This window comes from Pan troglodytes, chromosome 14, assembly GCF_028858775.2.
Source record: "Pan troglodytes isolate AG18354 chromosome 14, NHGRI_mPanTro3-v2.0_pri, whole genome shotgun sequence".
NCBI lineage: Eukaryota > Metazoa > Chordata > Mammalia > Primates > Hominidae > Pan > Pan troglodytes.
Window position 1 is genome coordinate 108,230,622 of NC_072412.2, and position 19,459 is coordinate 108,250,080.

Genomic DNA, 19,459 nt, shown 5'->3' on the forward strand with positions numbered 1-19,459 from the left:
TAAATTCAAGGAAAATGCTAAATACGAAACAGAGTATATTTAGGAAAGTATATACTACAAAAGAACTTAAAGAAATACTAAAATATTAGCAGGGATTGAGTAGTGAGGCAATAGGTGGTTTCATTTAAAGTGTTTGCTCTAGGTTCTGAAAACACTGCAGATTACTTTGTCCTAGGAAAAGGAATCCGGAGTCAGGATGTCCAGGGTACCAGTGTGTGTTTCCACAAGATTTCCTTGGTCTTCAAGGTGCTTGATAAAGTGACTCACTTGTAGCAGTTTGTTGACAACTATTCTAAGGGTTTTGTTTAGAACTTTTGAGTTAGAAATGAAATTTAATCTAACATTAAGTGAAATAAAATCTGAAATCTCAGAATAACATTTTAGAACATTTTATTATAATAAATGAATATAGCATAATTATACTTTCAGGTGGTACTAGATATAATGTAACTTTTTTGCATAATACAGTATATCCTATAGGGCTTTGATCTCAGAGATCCAAAATTTTTTGAAGAGAACCTTGTAGATCCCAGGGTACATAAGGTTAATCCAGTCCTGTCTGCAGATGTTCTCATTTCACATTTCAAAAATGCCAACCATTTCTGAAGGGAGGTAAAGTGACCTATTCTTTAAGTACCTTGGGTTTTTTGTTTTGTTTTGTTTGATGACGAATGTCCAGTCTGTGCTCTCCCTGCCACATTTCTGCTAATTGTTTAGCGCGTATCTCTGCACTTAACGGGTGGCCTCAGATGACTCTGTTCTGAGCATCTGTCAGGACGCAGAGCCTCAGACTCACTGTCACTCCAAATGGAACAAAAACTGGTTGAGAGAAACAGTGTTTACAGAGGATTACATAAAGGAGAAGCTATTAGTTGATTTCTTTACAGTGGATTTTGACCTTGCTTATGTCATGTTTCCTTTTAGATTCTTGATGAAAGCTCTAGATTCTTTCCATAGAAAATTGAGAGATGTGTGAAAATGTCGAGAAATACATAAAACAAAAGCCTTTTCTCTCATCCTCCCCACTTACATGTACCCTGCTCTGTGTATGAGCCTCATTTTGATATCCTTTCTCTGTATTCTAGCTACTACTTGAATTCAGTCAACTAGACCTTCAGAAAGTTATAACCTTGCACCACATTCATACTTGTCCTCTGTCGTGTTATTTAGAGAAGTCAGTAATAATTTATGTTTTGATGTGTTGGTTGTATTGTTGAGTCATTCCAATGATGGTGGTTATAAGAAACTGACCTGTGGAATGTGTCACTGTATTTGCTGTGAGAATGTTGTTAAGGATGATGATTTCATTAATTCCTTAATCATGTGGCAGATGTTTATTGAGTACCTTCTTTGTACCAGGTTGACACCATAGAAGCTACTCCATGGACTCTAGACTCCATGGAAGCAAGTGTTGGGAACGTCTGAACCAGTCTAGGAAGAATCGAGAAAGATTTCCCAAAAGTATTAATAACATCTTACATTGAGACTTGAAGGATCATCACAGTAAACTAAGCAGAGAGGTAGAAAGGGTGGGGGAAAGATCCGGAGGATGTTGGAGGAACTGTGAGAAGTTTGGTGTGGCCACAGAGGATATGATGGGAGCAGGAGGTGAGGGAGGTGAGCAGATGATTATTAGGGGCGTTGCTCTGGAGTTTCAATGTTAAGAGCCGTTGGAAGACATGGAAGGTTTTCAGCAGGAGTCAAATGTAGGGGCAGAGCAGGCCATCAGCTCATCAGGCAACAGCGGTAAGGAAGAGACAGTGGAAATAGGCGGACACATTATGGAGATGGGACTGTGCGGTTAGATGGGCTGGGGGAAGAACAGAGGGAGGACTTTGTAGATGACCTTCAGGATGGATGCTGGCCGATTGCATAAATTTTGGAGACAAGTGCTACTTCTGTAGCATGTGGAAGATTTGGTGACATGCATTTTACCCACTAATCTCAAGCCTGATTCTGTTTAATATGTGACTTGTTTGCCCTTTGCTTCATTTTCTCCATAAATGTTTAGTTTCCTATACCTTCGTATATTCTATTATTTGAAATTACATCAGTCATATTAGGGCAATGCATAAAAAACAAATTTTTAAGAATCCTTTTTTCCTAAGTGTTGTAATTTGTTAATGAAATATGCTTCAGTATTTATGATAAATCATCTCTCTGTGCTCTACCAGTAGGCTTCTATTAATTTACTTGGCAATTTTGACTGACTTGCATAGCTTGTTAAAATACAGTTCTTGCATTTAAAACATACTTAGAGCTAAAAACGTAATATTGAACTTTTAATGATGTTCATTTCATTTATGACTTTTTGAATATTAAGTGTATTTTGTTTTAATCAGGCTATCTTCTAAAGTGTTCGGAATATAATTTAAAAACTATTTTAGTTAGTAAAATGGAAAAAACATGAAGGAAGACAACCATAAAATAATGTAGAAAATGCTTTCTGTGAGAAATAAATTTAAGTCTGTTATAACTATAGGACTGAAGCTCAGTAAAATTCACCTAGTTTCAAAGAGCTTGTGTAAGCCGTTAGATTCTTGAAGCCATTACTAAAAGAAGCAGCTGGAAGTTAGACCTAGGCCATGTGTCTGAACTATCCTAAACTGCTCTAAAACTCTAAGCCAAGTTTTAGCTGTAATTCTTAAGAGTCCAGGTGGTTTTTAACCTAGAGTTTTGTGAAGGAGGGTATTTTTAAAGCACTTTGTGCATGATTTAAGAACTGGTTGCTGCAAGCTATCTTACCTAATCCTTACTGCCCACTCTAAGAAACAGGCTAAACCAGGCAGTCATTATATTTATATTTGTTGTGGTAGAAGTAGTAGTATAGTAAAATAGTGGAGAGACTATGTTACATGATTTTTAGAAAGGTAAGAAAATAAATTTTACTGTCTCCATTTCTTTTTAATTAATAGAGCCTGCATTGATTCTAATGAAGATGGGGACTTGAGTAAATCTACCGTGTTGAGAAACTACAAAGAAGCCCAAGAATATGGCTCTTTTGGCACAGCTGAGATGTTGAATTACTCCGTTAATATATACGATGATGGAAACCTGCTCTCCATTGTGACCAGCGGAGGTATCCCATTTCAGATTGACCAATGAGATATAGATTTATGAGGTGATAAAGTGGTACATTGCGATAGCTCACAGCAACCTTCTAGAGAATTTTAAGCTAGAGATCGTAGCTAAAGGACTAGGTCCAGAATCATAAAGGTGATTTGATTTACCTGCAAGATGTTGTTTTTTAAGGTCATAACCATGTAGGATCCGGTCCAAGAATATAAAAGCATGTTCCAACATCAGAAAATCCATCAATAGGCCGGGTGCAGTGGCTCATGCCTGTGATCCTAGCACCTTGGGAGGCCGAGGTGTGTGGATCACCTGAGGCTGGGAGTTTGAGACCAGCCTGACCAACATGGAGAAACCCCATCTCTACTAAAAATATAGAATTAGCTGTGCGTGGTGGCACATGCCTGTAATCCCAGCTACTCGGGAGGCTGAGGCAGGAGAATCGTTTGAACCTAGGAGGCGGAGGTTGCAGTGAGCCGAGATCGTGCCATTGCACTCCAGCCTGGGCAACAAGAGCGAAACTCCGTCTCAAAAAAAATCCATCGATAGAATTTATCTCATGAACAGCAATTTTGCCTCGAAATCTTAACTCTTGAGAAATTCACCCATGAGTACAGATAATCAGATAAAAGAATCCTCACTACGGCGCTCTGTGTGATTTCAAAAAAGTTGGAAACTAAATACCTATTAACAAAAAAATATATTTTTTAAACAACTGTGTGTTATTCTTACTGTGAAATACAGTCATCCTTTGGTATCTGGGGGGATTGGTTCTGGAATGTCCCTCAGATGCTCAAGTACCTGATACAAAATGACATAGTGTTTGTGTATAACCTACAGACATGCTCTCCCATATGTTTTCAGCATCTCTACATGACTTCTAATACCTTATAGTATGTAAGTGCTATATAAATATTTGTTATACTATAGTTTTTTAATATTTATATTTTTGATCCGTGGTTGGTTAAATTGCATGTAGTTGGTGCGGAACCTGTGGATACAGAGGGCCGAATGTATTATATAGCAATCAAAATGCTGTGTGTATAAACCCCTAATACATAAATTATATTGAAAAAATATGTACTGATGATAAAACTTGTAAAATTCTAAAACATGCCGAATAGTACTATGCAGTGTTTATAGATATGTGTGTTTATATCGTGAAAATGTTAAATATATAGATGGAAAGATTATGCACACCAGCTCCAGGATGGTGGCTACTTCTGGGGGAAGTTCTCCCTCCCAGGGTAGGGGGAAAAAGGAGAATGAAGTGGGATGACTTTAACTCTTTAACGTCCCCCTCCTACCTCCCAGTTTATTGAGGTATAGCTTAAGTACAAAAACTTCACATACATACATATACATAATTTGATAAGCTTTTATGTAAATATGTCAGTATATCCAGGAAACCACCACAATCAAGGTAATGAACATACTCATTACCCCCAAAAGTTTGCTCTCTTTATTATCCAGCCTTTCTCCACCCACATCCCGGGGAACCACTGATCTGTTTTCTGTCACTCCAGATTATTTCACACTTTCCAGAATTTTATGTAAGTGGAATAAAAAATATGGTTTTCTTTCCTTCACTCAGCATAATGATTTTGAGATTCATTAATGTTATGATTATAAAGCTGGCTCTTTATTTCTGAGTAATAGTTCTTTATATAGCTACACCACAGTTTGTTTATCCAGCTTCCCATTGATGGACGTTTAGATTGTTTTGGTATCTGTCGACATATATTTTTATTTATTTTGGGGCTGATAGCTGAGAGAACCAGTTGGATATGGTAAACATGTACTTAATTTTTTTTTTTCCTTTTCTTTTTTTTTTTTTTTTTGAGACAGAGTCTCGCTCTGTCGCCCAGGCTGGAGTACAGGTGGCACGGTCTCGGCTCACTGCAACCTCTCCCTCCCAGGTTCAAGTGATTCTCCTGCCTCAACCTCCTGGGTAGCTGGGATTACAGGCGCGTACCACCACACCTGGCTAGTTTTTGTATTTTTAGTAGAGACAGGGTTTCACCATGTTGGCCAGGCTAGCATCAAACTCCTGACCTCGTGATCCACCCGCCTCGGCCTCCCAAAGTGCTGAGATTATAGGTGTGAGCCACCACGCCCGGCCACTTAACTTTTTTTTTTTTTTTTTTTGAGACGGAGTCTCGCTGTGTCGCCCAGGCTGGAGTGCAGTGGCGCGATCTCGGCTCACTGCAAGCTCCGCCTCCCGGGTTCACGCCATTCTCCTGCCTCAGCCTCCCAAGTAGCTGGGACTACAGGCGCCCACTACCATGCCCGGCTAATTTTTTGTATTTTTAGTAGAGACGGGGTTTCACCGTGTTAGCCAGGATGGTCTCGATCTCCTGACCTCGTGATCCGCCCGCCTCGGCTTCCCAAAGTGCTGGGATTACAGGCGTGAGCCACTGCACCCGGCCTTTTTTAAGAAATATTCAAGCTGTTACCTAAAGGGGCTGTACCCTTTTCACTCCCACCATGGTGTGTGAGAATTCCAGGTGCTCTGTATCCTCAGCAACACTTGCTGTGGTCAGTCTTAATAGTGGTCATTCTAACTGGTGTAAGGTGTTTTGAAGGAAAAAATCACATTAAACTTGTGCTCTCCCAATTTTATCTGGGGAAAGAAATAAGAAAGCCAGAATCCACAACATTGGGCGAATGTTTTCTTGCATGACAGCAGCTGGCTAGAGCAGAGGAGTCTCAGCATTGCTGCAGACCCTGTTCAAAGCCACATAGAGATGCCTGCCTACTTCTCCTGGAGCTCCAACACACTATAGTCCCCAAACATTAAGGCCCAGTGCCAGTTGTCATTTATCATTGTGCTTGTATTATTGTTTTTCTGAGACTAGTGGGATATTTCTCTATATTCATGTCTTTTAAGAAACTTTTTCACTAAAAGGCTAGTTTTTTGTTTTAGTATTACTTTATATATAACATGTACAAAAACAGATACAAATCACAAGTTGTAAAACTCTTTGAATTACTACAAAGTGGACACTTCTTTGTAACTACAACTCAGGTCAAGAAATGAAACATAATGAAACTCCCATCATGCCCCTTCCTAATCAGTAATGTACCCTCCCACCTCCTACAGTTAACTACTATCCTGATCTCCATTGCCACATTAGTTTGGACCATATGATGTTGCTGTTTTTGTGATCGGAAATGATAAAATAGTGGCAGTTTCAGATGGTTCAGCCTTTTTTTCATTTATATGAAAATTCAATATCCATTTTTGTATGTGACTTCTTTAGTTCAGCCTTATTTTTGTGAACTTTATCTCATAGTACATAGTAGTAGTTTATATTTATTGCTGTATAATTGTCAGTTCTATGAATTGATGTACATGTAACCATTTACTGTTAATGAATCTTGTGGTTGTTTTTAAGTTTTTGAATTTTATGAACAGTGTTGCCATGAACATTTTTGTGGGTGTCTTAGTTACATGTGCACACATTTTGGTATTGTGTGTACCTAGAGGTAGGATGGCTGGCTCATAGGCTGTGGCAGTGTTCAGCTTTCACTCCAGCCAGCAGTGTATGATATGTACTTCCATCCACACTTGCTTTGTCAGCCTTTAATATTTTGGCAATTCTAAAAGGTATGTAGAAGCATCTTTTTGTGGCTTAATTTGCGTTTCCCAGATGACGAATGAAATTAAACATCCTTTCGTGTGTTTATTTGCCCTTTGGGTATCTTCTTTTATAAAATCCTTTTTTAAATGTTTGAAGGGGGGATTCTCCCTTTTTTTATTGTGAATTTGAAAGATTTTTATATATTCTGGATATAAGCTCTTTGTCAGCTATACATGTTGCAAATACTTTCCTTTGTGACTTGAGTTTTTGCTCTCCATGAACAGGGTAGCAGAGTAATGTGTATTCTTTTTATCATGGTTAATAATATGCAAATTGAATTGAATAAACTTTCAGTCCATGAGAATGTTTTGTCATTTCCCCACCTTTGTGTCTCTAGGAGCTCATGGGACACATGTAGCTAGTATAGCTGCTGGACACTTTCCAGAAGAACCTGAACGGAATGGGGTAGCTCCTGGTGCTCAAATTCTTTCCATCAAGATTGGTGATACAAGACTAAGCACAATGGAAACAGGCACAGGCCTCATAAGAGCTGTGAGTGTTTGTGAGTTGTTGATTCAGAAGATTAATGATTAATGATCTTGGATATTTTTAGGTTTATAAGTGCTCCTAGTTTACCAAGAATACATTGAACTATGTATAGTGTACAGGACTTTTAACAAAGCAAAAATATTTACTAATTTATTTTTAAATTATTTTTATTAAATATTATTAGGATTTGGCCTAACCTTTGTGAAAAAATTACTTACTTCATACTCGTCATTTCTAGCAAATCCCCTAACAAGCAATTTTGAGATACTTAAAAAGAAAGACCTCTTAGCCAGCTTTCTCCATCAGCCTAAGAGGAATTTAAAACCTCAGCTAATATTCTGTACGTCATTTTAACGTAGGAAAGTATATTTAATTTTAGTGATTTTTTAACCTAGGAAGGACCATTCCATTCCCTCTACCTCTGTCCCCCTCTAACCCCACTCTTTTCTAGAAATGCTAGTTTTTTGTTTTTTTTTTTAATGACTACTTTTTTATGTGTCTCCTCCTACCTTTTTGTGTTTATGTGCTTATATGTCCAGGTATATGGTGATATGCCTGGAGGTAACTTATAAATTAGAATATGATTGGCTAAGAAACTATAGGATTATATATATGCCCTTATTTTACTGGCTAATCTGTTTCTGTAAATTGCTGCCTAAACTAGAGTCTTAATCTTTTTAATAGATGATAGAAGTTATAAATCATAAGTGTGATCTTGTCAACTACAGTTACGGAGAAGCAACTCACTGGCCAAATTCTGGGTGAGTGTTCCTTGACAGTTGTTTAGCCATAGAACCTTAGCCAGTGAAGAGTATGAGATGTTTTTCATAAGTGGATTGAGTGTCACGGTGGAAGAAAGAACAGTTGCAGTGGTTAGATGATAACTGTGTTCAAGAGGACTTTCATCCTCTTGAAGTCCTGTTTGGCTCGCAGGCCGCACACCCCCGTTCCTGTGTTCACATCTGTGACGATGTTAATGCTGTTCACTGCACCATGCCTGAAGTCTCAACTCTGAGCATGCCTATGCTGTCCTTTGTGGCTCTTCCTTGGTTAGGTCTCCCTCACAGTTCTTCTGAGATATGCAACCCACAGACTCTGGTGTTTTTTCACTGTCAGATGCACTGCATCCTCACTTCTCTTCCCAGGCAATTTAGATCTGACAGTCTGTCTATCATTATAATTACTAGTTCCACAAGCACTCTGAAGCCATCCTTAGTTGTATATACATACCCGACAGACGCCCAGACTTGCTGAAATTTTGCTATTCTCTTTAGTGACTTGCATCTCATCTGCAAAACTTACTGTTGGTTGCGTATGTTCACTAACTCGGTCAGTTTTCACATCTCCTCAATCCATTCTAGTGTGTCTAGGATGCACCCCTACTCCCCTCCTTCCTCGTTGCCTTCATTGTCTTTCTGCTGCCAAATCCAGTGTCATGGCCTTGACCTAATGTTACCTTCCTTTTTTTTCTTCATAGTAGTAGCTATTTGAAATTACCTCGAGTATTTACTTATTGATCATCTCTCCCCCATTCCCATCACCAAGCTATCATCTGGTTTTTGAGACATCACTTTACGGTCCTCGTAACATGCACCCTGTTATCATGAGTCATTTCATTCTTCCCTCTTCTCTCACTTCTTTATTTTACTTAACTGTATTTCTTTCTCTACTTTAACTTTCATCCTCTTGAAGTCCTCTTTCGCTAATATTCTTCCCTTTCTCAGATACTCACACTTACAACTTTGAAGGGTCCTGTGCATGGCTCTGTACCTTTTTAATGTTAACTTCATTTTCTTCTTCATGGTATAACCTCATCTCCTCTACTTAATGTCAGTATATTTTTCTTGTTTGCTGTCAAGCTCTAAGCAGGTTTCTTACACTTTAAAATCTTGCTCTTAAGTTCTTCCTAGTGCCTTAGTTACCTTTTCCACAAAAGATACTGGTTCTTTTGGTCAATTTCTACTCATAATTGTATGTACGAATCTTCTGAGGTGGGTCTTCAGGACTATGTTAACTGGGGGATGGAAATAGAACCACCTATTGCCCGAGTCACTACTAATATTTTACTACCTTGTAGTATATTTTCCCATATATATTGTTTTGCACCTAGCATTTTCCCCACATTTAATTTGGCCTTATAACTGCTTCCCTACCCTAAAGCCCAAGTAGGGTATATCACTTAGAATGGCTGTATCATGTTCCACCAAGGGTGGATGTACCAAAATTTATGTAGCCATATATTTAAACAAGGTTTTGGTACTATATACACTTTGGGAATAGAGGCTGATTATATGTTCAAAGGAATTCTCTCTTTTTCAGGAGAATTTGTGAAGTAATTAATGAAGCAGTATGGAAGCATAATATAATTTATGTTTCAAGTGCTGGAAATAATGGTCCATGCCTGTCTACAGTTGGTTGTCCAGGTGGAACTACATCAAGTGTGATTGGTTAGTTTCCTGTTTTAGAAATAGATTTGTTTAGAAACAAGCAAACAAAAAACAATAGTTAATGAAATGTTACCTGTATCTCTGCTACACGTAAGACACTGTACACCTTAAGTGTGTCCTCAGGAAACTTATAGTCTGGTAGGGGAACCAGCACATCTAGAACTGACCATAATTTAAAGTGGACTGAAATAAGTGGTTTCATAGAAATACACATGCATGCTTTTAGGTGCATTAGCATATTTAATCTAAAATATCCTGGGATAAATAATCCTGGGAGATAGGTATTTTGTATCCAAAAGCAAAGTTCTTAGTAAAATGTCTGGTACATAGTAGACTTTCCTTGTTTCCTTATTAAATTTTATTCTTCCATCGTATTAGAGAGAGGACTGGTGTTGAGAGATTAGGCAGTTTACTCAAGTGAACAGTGGATTTAGAATCAGGATCCCCATTTGTTTTCTTTTCTTAATGATTAAATCCATCCCACAGGTGTTGGTGCTTATGTTTCTCCTGATATGATGGTTGCTGAGTATTCACTGAGAGAGAAATTACCTGCAAATCAATATACTTGGTCTTCTAGAGGACCTAGGTAGGTGCAGGTAGAACGCGGAACCATTACGTATATTCGGTTAAACTTTACACTGTTGAGAAGGGCAGAGTTTTAGATAAGTTTGCTAGTTTTTTTCTGTTGGTTTTTACTTCTTTTTCAGTATTTTCATTTTGATTAACAGTCTCATCTCAGGGACAGATAAATAAAATAAATGAAATAGTTTCATTGTCACATGGAGAACATCACTATTCTGAGTATAAATTCTTATTCCTATATCCATAATTCTTCATTTATAAGAATCTAAAGAAAAAGTAGGGACTTGGATATCTTTATATAGTAGTGATGGCCTTGTTTTAAATAGTTTTTGATATTTGAACTTTGGTGAAATGAAAGCCCTAAGCTTTTATAAAGCATCACAGTCATAGGGCCCACGTACCTGTGGCTCATGTTTTTGAAGTTATAACTTACTTTGAGCAATTTTGGGTGAGATCCAAAAGTAAACAAGTTCTGATTGAGAAATGAAGTTTATCTCTTTTGGTTCCCTGAAGCCCTCTGAACTACATTTATCTGATTCTGTGAACTGATTTTCTGAAGAGGTATATTAAGTCCTAATTTATGTAATTCTTCGTTACACCATCAGCGGGTACATGCACCTTCTGAAAAATAAAGCCTATTTTAATTCATCTGTTTGGAGTTAATTTATAAAAAGAATAGACTTTGAATTTAGTTCAGCAAATACCTTAGTGCCTACAGTGGGCAAGGCATAAATGAACAGTTTGTGATCTGAGTTTCAAATGCCATTTTAGTATGATGGGACTCCAGAGGTGGGAGCAATCACTTGAGCCCTTCATGGAGAAGACGGTATTGAAGTTGACCTTAAAGGATGGATAGGATGTTGAGAGACAGAAGAAAGGAGTTCTATATGCCAAGAATAACATGAACCCAAAGATGAGCAGGTTTCAGTGTAAAGTTTTTTGAGGACATAACTAGTAACTGAGTATGTTTGAAGTATAAGATTAGTGGGGAATATTGGAAGATAAGATTAGAAAAATTGATTGTGCTCAGGTGAGATGCAATAATGTTATATTCTTTGAGTTACAGATATCTTCCTCGTTTTCTCTAGGTGGTTTCCTCTTTAAAAAATAAACTTATCTTAGTAGCTTATTATAAAGTGTCATTGAAAACAACCAGGCCGTGGATATCCACATGGATCAGAAAGCTTTGCTTTGCACTGTCATTGTAGACTGCCCCTGCCAGCCCAGCTAAAGACACTCAATAAGAGTGGCTTAGGAGAAGAGCCAAAAGTCAGCAAAGCTTGATGTGTTTTTGTTCAGTTAATAAAAGTGTAAAATTATTAAACTTATTCTCTTCTAAAACTGAGTTTGGAATTTTAAGTTTTATCTTACTGTCAATGTAAAAACAAAGTATTAGAGAATGTTTAAACCAGCCTTTGCCGATACTCGCCATAGAGCATTTAAAGAATTATTTTAAGAAAACACCAAGGAGTTCATGAATTATGGGGGAAGCTTGGATTAAAGTAGATACTGATTCACAAAGCAGATGTTCTAAGAATTGAATTTGTTTCATTTTTCATAAACATGAAATAATATTAGAAATAATTTGCTTTAATTATTACATTAGATGGTATAAAATATGAAACATTGATTAATGGTCACTGAACAGAGCATGTTCTGTAATCTTTGAAAAACGCTGCCTCTGCATCAGCATTGACTGAGACACACAGCAACTACTGACTTCCAGGCAATTTGCACGTGTGGCATATTTCTTAAAGACGTATTACCAAATGTCTGGGCCGGGTGCAGTGGCTCACGCCTGTAATCCCACCACACCACTTTTGGAGGCCAAGGTAGGTGAATCACTTGAGGTCAGGAGTTCAAGACCAGCCTGGCCAACGTGGTGAAATCCCATCTCTACTAAAAATATAAAATTTAGCTGGGCATGGTGGTGGGTGCATGTAATCACAGCTACATAAACAGGTCGTGAAATTTTATTATATATTGTAATTGAGAAGAAAAATATTAACTGGCTTTTTTTGAATTTTAAGGAAACATTTCTGTTTCATGAGACTTTTTTTTTTTTTCTTTCCTGAAACAGAGTCTTGCTCTGTCACCCAGGCTGGAGTGCAGTGGCATGATCTCGGCTCACTACAACCTCCACCTCTCAGGTTCAACCAATTCTGCCTCAGCCTCCCAAGTAGCTGGAATTACAGGCGCTCACCACCACACCGGGTTAATTTTTGTATTTTTAGTAGAGATGGGGTTTCACCATGTTGGCCAGGCTGGTCTTGAACTCCTGACCTCGTGATCTGCCTGCCTCGGCCTCCGAAAGTGCTGGAATTACAGGTGTGAGCCACTGAGCCCAGCTGAGACTCATTTTTAGAATACTGATTTAAACATCTAGAAATGCTTTATCATTTACCACTTTAACAAGCTAGTGGAAAATTAATAAAGAGCAATAAGTAGTCAGAATTCATGACTCTTTCCAGTTATTTTTTCCAATGCTATCAAATACCAATGCTCATTCTGAACACCATTAGGCAATATAGTGCAAACAAGAAGGTAGAAAATCACCCTAAACCTTGTTATCTGTGATATGTGCAGGTGACATATTGATGAACATCCTTTTAGTCATTCTTCCATGAATTAGTGGGAGATGACACTGTTCAGGCACCTTTGTAGCCTACTTGTTATTCAGTATTACATTGTGAGCATCTTTACAGGTCAACAGATTATTTACCTAGTAGTAATTGTTCTAAGATAGTTCCTAAAAGAGGTGCCGTCAGCCCATTTCAAGAGGAATATATATGTATTGCTTTCAGTTCTCTATAAAAATGTAAAGCCAAATTGCTCTAGTGTTTCTACCCAAGAGTAAAAATAGTTCACTCAGTTGGGAGATGGTATAAGGAGAGTCTGGCAGCCTCTGTGGGGAATGTGTGGCCACTTAGCCAGGGAGGCGGAAGTGTGCTATTCTGTGCCATTCCTTCTTTACTTGGGGCAGAGGACAGAGCTTTGTTGGATGATAATGTGGTTATGAATTCTGAGGGTTTTAATTCATCAGACTTTGCTTGTTTGAAGCCCTCAGCTGGACAGTCCTGTTAGACTTCAGCTGTCCAGTATGGCAGCAGTCAGGGACGTGAGGTTAGTCTGCGTTAAGATATGCTGTAAGTATAAAATGTACACCAAATTTCAAAGACTTGGTACAAAAAAAACAATGTAAACTAATTCATTTTTCTTTGTATCTATTAATTACATGTTGAAATGCTAATATTTTTGCTATGTCTAGTTAAACATACTAAAATTAATTGCATTAATGTCTTGTTAGCTTTTTTTAAGTGTGGCTTATAGAAAATGTTAATTTATATGGCCCACATTATATTTCTATTGTACAGTGCTATATTAGACCTTAAACAGAAGGAAAGTTTCTTATTACAGATAAGAGAGATGTACACTCATCAAAGAGTCAGAACAGTGACATTTATTTTCTCTCTCTAAATATACCTGACACTGTGGCCTGTCACACATGCCCAGATATGTATATACACACAGACATTTCTGTACACTTACAAGGAAAAAATAAATGCTGCCTATGGGAAAATGGCTATGCTGGGTGTTTTCCCCCATTGATTCTTCATAATAGTATCTTTGTCATTATTTGTAATGAGTGCAGTTAGTACATAGTGTTATACTATTGGATTTAACCAGTGGCCGTCTTAAAAATGCCCATGTATGTTTAGCTTTCACCATCCTAAGCAAACTTCAATGGCTTTCCGTTTAGTGCTGATGGGGCCCTTGGTGTGAGTATCAGTGCGCCAGGAGGAGCCATTGCTTCTGTTCCTAACTGGACACTGAGAGGGACGCAGCTAATGAATGGAACATCTATGTCTTCCCCCAATGCATGTGGAGGCATTGCCCTGATCCTTTCAGGTAAGCGTGTTCTTTATTGTCCTTATATTATTGCAGACCAATATTTTTGTTTTCTGAAGCTCTCATGGTAAGAACATGTGGTAGAATTGATAATTCCCTGGGCACAAAGTAGAGTTTAAGGTAACGAATAACTTATGTGATAATGATAATTTGAATGTGTGTTTATTCAGCAGTATATTTGTTGGCTGTCCGCTGTTAACGACTGTCAAGCAGTATTTTAGCTCTGGGGCTAAATTAGTGAACAAAGCATCAAAAATAACTGCCTATGTGGAGGTTATATCATTATATATATTATAGTTGGGATAAACAGACTCTGAACAAAATAAAAAACTGTAGATGTTGCGTGTTAGAGGTTAATGGATGCCGTGAGCAAAATGAGGTAGAAAGAGAAGGAGGGATTTCTAGAGTGGTGCACAGGATTAAATAGAGTGGCACTGGGCTTAGCCAGGACTCAGATTTAGGGTAGCCAGGCTGCTGTGAAGCTCCCTCCTCAGAAACGTCCCTCTTTAAGTTGTCTCTCCCCTGCCTCCTTTCTTCACCCCTTTTCTCACCCACACCACAGTTTCTTCTGCTCACCACATCTCCTCAGCATGGCCTGTCCACACTGGTGCTATCAGCATAAGCCTGTGATGATGTACCACTTCAAGTGCTACATCCTTCTCTAGGTTGAGCCCACACTCTTAGGATGGATCCTAACATGACCCTCTTTCTAGTTCTCTTCAGCCTCACCAGGTATTTCAAGGCCTCTTGGCCTCCATCTTTGGGTGTACTACACTCTGCCTCGAAGTCCTGTCTGCCATGTTGTGGCCTTGCAGACTCCTGTACATTCTCTAAGAGGCTGCTTATCTGTCAGTTCCTCTGATGTCTGACAATATCATCAATGTTTATGTGTTTAATGAGCTCTGGAGAGGACAAGAATGATACAGCACTCATCTTACGAATTGGTGGCCTCCATATTCTTCCCATAAAACAGTAATTCCCAATCTGGCTGTACCCTAGAATCATCTGAGAGTTGTTTAATAAATAACAATCTCTGGGACAGTCCTCAGAGATTCTGATTTAATTGGTCTGTCATGAGACCTCAGCATCTTTTTTGCTTGAGTTCCCCTGGGGTTTATAACATACAGTTGGGTTGAACACCACAGCCAACAGACATCTTGTTTAACCCAGCAGTGTTTGAAAGAAAATGTCATTCACATGCTTTTAGATACCTGCTTCGTACGTTTATATTACGCCACAAAGCCCACACCAGTCTCTCTGCCCACCACATAATGAGAACACAGTGATTTTTGTGGAATGAAGCCTTCATGTAATGCAGGTAGTTTGAGTCAGACTGTTTAGTTCAGGTCTTCAAAAAAGATTTTAAAATGAGTGTTAGAACACAAGACATTAACACCAGAGGGTCTACAGGTGATCGATCATACAGGTGGGCGGCTAAGGTTTCAGATAGTGAGTGCTACACTACTTGTTTTTGTTTCTTAATTTTAGGTCTGAAAGCTAATAACATTGACTACACAGTTCATTCAGTCAGAAGAGCTCTAGAAAACACTGCAGTGAAGGCTGACAATATAGAAGTATTTGCTCAAGGACATGGTATTATTCAGGTATTGTTGCCTATATGAAAAATGGGTTGTAAAGCATCATTGAGATAATATCTTAGATATTATTGGGTAATATTTTGTTTTATAACAGTGATTCAGTTGAATTATGGATTATATGGCCATAGAACTACAAGCAAAAAGGATACACAAACAAATTTTGTAGTTAAGACAAATCTGTTGCACTAAGATCAAGAAATGTAATAGATGGAGGCCATGTAGAGGTTAGAAATTCAAAGAAATCGAGGTCAAAAACTGGCCAATCATAACGGCATAGGGATTAATTCCTAAATTTGGTCACTTGAGAATAACAGTGTGAATAGAGTGGAGTGGAAGATGTGACTGGTGTTGTTTCTAAAAATGTAGAATTGTTCTCTTAGTTGGGGTACTAGGTAGTTTTGAGAGGTGAATATAGACACTAACTTTTTGTTTTACAACTGAAATCAAATTGATTGGTAATTTGCAACAAAATATTTTTTGACCCAACCATTTATATCTTACCATGTATATTATTTTCACTAGGTTGATAAAGCCTATGACTACCTCGTTCAGAATACATCATTTGCTAATAAATTAGGTTTTACTGTTACTGTTGGAAATAACCGTGGCATCTACCTCCGAGATCCTGTTCAGGTGGCTGCACCTTCAGATCATGGCGTTGGCATTGAACCTGTATTTCCGGAGAACACAGGTCAGTAATAGGCTGGCAGTAAGCTGACGTATTCACATTTGCTATTTGAATGAGTGGTATCATAATAAAGAATTGCTGTTTGGGCCAGTGTTGTGAAGAGAATACATGAATTGACAGTATGATTATTTTAAATCTTAGTCATAAGAGAAAATATTAGAGCAATTTGGGGTCCTTGTACAATGGCAATTTAGTTAGCATCTTAAACTACCAGGGAAAACAGTAGAATGAGCCTCAGTGACCCACAGCTTTATTAAATTGTGGATAATAAAATATCAAATTTCTTTTCCACTTTACCTACTTAGGTATAAGACAGAGCTTTCTGTTGAAGAATGAAAAGTAGAAGCAGTCTAGGAGAACTGCAGCTCGATTAGGTGTGAACAAAAATAATCATCGCTATTATCTGGCTGTCTTCATTTCAGTTGAATACTATGACCTGTGTGCAGTAATGAAAACATTCACTTAAACTCTTTATTTTAAGGTCATACCAGTGCTTGGTGAAAGTATAAATGAATCATGAGTAATCTAAATTGTAAGGAAGATTATTTGACTGTTTTATTTAAGCTGTGTTTTGGATGCATTTTACAGCCAACCAAACTAAGTCGCTAAATTTTTTTGGAAAGATGTAACATTTTTAAATGGAAAAAAGGAAAAAAATACTCATCTTTAATTTTTGGTCTTTTTCGTGCCAGAAAACTCTGAAAAAATATCCCTTCAGCTTCATTTAGCTCTGACTTCAAATTCATCTTGGGTTCAGTGTCCCAGCCATTTGGAACTCATGAATCAATGTAGACACATAAACATACGTGTGGATCCCAGGGGCTTAAGAGAAGGATTGCATTATACAGAGGTATTGATGTATCTTCATTTTTACTTTCTTCACTCTTTAAAATGTTTAAAAGGTTAAAAAAAAAAATCCAAAGTATATTTGCAATATATTGCTTTCTTGCTAAGAAATAACTAGACCTATCCATCTGCCAGGTTATTCAGTTCTTCTGGTGTGTCTATATTCATTTAAGCAGTGAGTTTCTAAAGAATCATATTTTGTCCTTGTATGAATAAGTAAAAGGAAAGAAGAGGTACAGCAGAACCTTTCAATTAGATCTCCCTCTAACTGGTGTTTTCTTTTGTCAGCTAAACAAAGCTGCAGTTGCTTCTTGTTGTTGTTGTTGTTGTTGTTTTAAGAGACAGAGTCTTGCTCTGTTGCCCAGGCTGGAGTACAGTGGTGTGATCGTGGTTCACTGCAGCCTTGAACTCTTAGGCTCAAGTGATATTCACACCTTAGCCTCCTGAGTAGCTAGGACTAGTGGCGTGCACCACCAAGCCTGGCTAAATTTTTTTATTTTTGTAGAGACAGGATCTCTCTATGTTGCCCAGTCTTGTCTTGAACTCTTGGCCTCAAGTGATCCTCCTGCCTTGGCCTCCCAGGGCTTTGGGGTTACAGGTGTGAACCACCACACCCAGCCAGTTATACCTTTTAGTACTCAGATGAAGAAAGCATCTGTTAAACAAATAGTTGTAAACCAGGCATAGAATAGTATCACAACAGTATCTCCATATCTAAAGTTGTCTGTAGTACTAGTTTGAGCTAATTTTCAGTTGGGAGTAATTAAAATGCACTTATTTTGTACCTGACGTCTCATTTTCCCATTTCAACTGGTCAAATGTTGCTATACATTTGTTTGGGCTGTTTGCTATTAATTATGTGACCTAGTGTCAGGAAATTGGTGTCAACCTCTGGTTAAGACCTTGATTAAGAGTAGATTGATTTATTCTGTCAATAGTTTAGACCTTCCCCCCCTCTTTTAAACATTTGCTTATGGATATTGACACTTACCAATTCTTTTTTCAAGGTATGTGGCTATGATATAGCATCCCCTAACGCAGGTCCGCTCTTCAGAGTTCCGATCACTGCAGTTATAGCAGCAAAGTAAGTAACAGGTTACTCACAGCTTACTGGTACATCTAAGATTTTAATGACTATTCATGGAGTCTTGTGGACTTTTAATGATCACTAATACAGAACCAGGTAATGGGGATTTTGTCTTAGTTCTGCTCCCAGCTAGCATTTTTAGGTGTCATGTAGTCAGCCATACTGACTCTTGTGCGCTCTGAGAGTAACTGATGGCACCTGGCATCTGCCCTACCTCTGCATCAAAACTATTTCCACCACAGTCACTCTGAGCTCTGCATTGCCCAGTTCAGAGGATAACTCAGGCTTCGTCTGACCCGATCCCACTGCAGTATTTGACAGTATTACTTCACTCCCCTCCATTCCTGCCCTTTTTGTCTCTGTCATGTTTGGGATTTACTCTCTTCTCTTAATGCTTCCACTTTTCTAGTTATCTACTGTAGAAGCAGAAGTTAAGAAACTCTTAACTTCCCATCTTATTCCTCTGGAACCAAGGAAAAATCAGCAGATTATATTACTTCCTGCTTAAAGTATATCAGTGGCACCTCCAAAGGTCAAGTTCAAGCTCCTTAAAATAGCAAACGATGCTCCCTCACAATTATAGCCCTAGCCAGTGTTTCCTGTCATTCCATACACCAAATTACACATTTTGGCCAACTCACTGATTTTGGCACTCTAGGATTCTCAGAATTTGTGCATGTGCACAGCTGATAACTTGGTTTCAATTTCCTGTCTCTTCAGTTAATGACCAGGTGCATTCCTGGTCATCCCTGGGTGAAGGGAGTCCCTTCTTTCTGCTTCGTGGCACATTTTACATGCCCCTGGACAGACTTTAGCCAATATGTTGTAATTTTTTATTTAACTTACACTCTTTCACTGTGAGCCCACCAAAGGCACAGAGACTACTGTTTTACAGGATGTGTAAAATAAATTATCTAGTGGATGAAGGTGAGATTGGGATTGTGAGAGTACTGGAAACCAAGTGGAAATTCTAAACTAACAGTTCTGTTACTCTGGTAAATATTAAGTATGCAATAGATCTCAGCCCATGAGAAACACAGGATGAAATTGAGGAGAATAAATTTAAAGAGTGGTATACACGTGGAAAAATTGTGCAA

The 19,459-nt window shown here is 38.2% G+C and overlaps 1 protein-coding gene across 15 annotated transcripts in view; it reads left to right on the plus strand.

The window, feature by feature from the left end:
* The window catches only part of TPP2 (tripeptidyl peptidase 2), an 82,157-nt gene that overhangs the window by 23,660 nt on the left and 39,038 nt on the right, over window positions 1-19,459 (plus strand). For all 15 annotated transcript variants that reach the window (XR_010150553.1, XR_010150551.1, XR_010150552.1 and 12 more), the window contains 10 exons: window positions 2,916-3,079; window positions 7,054-7,208; window positions 7,890-7,966; window positions 9,525-9,652; window positions 10,139-10,238; window positions 13,995-14,143; window positions 15,632-15,747; window positions 16,264-16,432; window positions 17,122-17,279; window positions 18,283-18,359. Coding sequence is in view for 10 of the 15 variants with exons in the window: in XM_016925506.4 (XP_016780995.4) it covers window positions 2,916-3,079; window positions 7,054-7,208; window positions 7,890-7,966; window positions 9,525-9,652; window positions 10,139-10,238; window positions 13,995-14,143; window positions 15,632-15,747; window positions 16,264-16,432; window positions 17,122-17,279; window positions 18,283-18,359 (1,293 nt within the window). In the remaining 5 variants the exon portion in view is untranslated. The remainder of the gene's footprint in view (window positions 1-2,915; window positions 3,080-7,053; window positions 7,209-7,889; window positions 7,967-9,524; window positions 9,653-10,138; window positions 10,239-13,994; window positions 14,144-15,631; window positions 15,748-16,263; window positions 16,433-17,121; window positions 17,280-18,282; window positions 18,360-19,459) is intronic.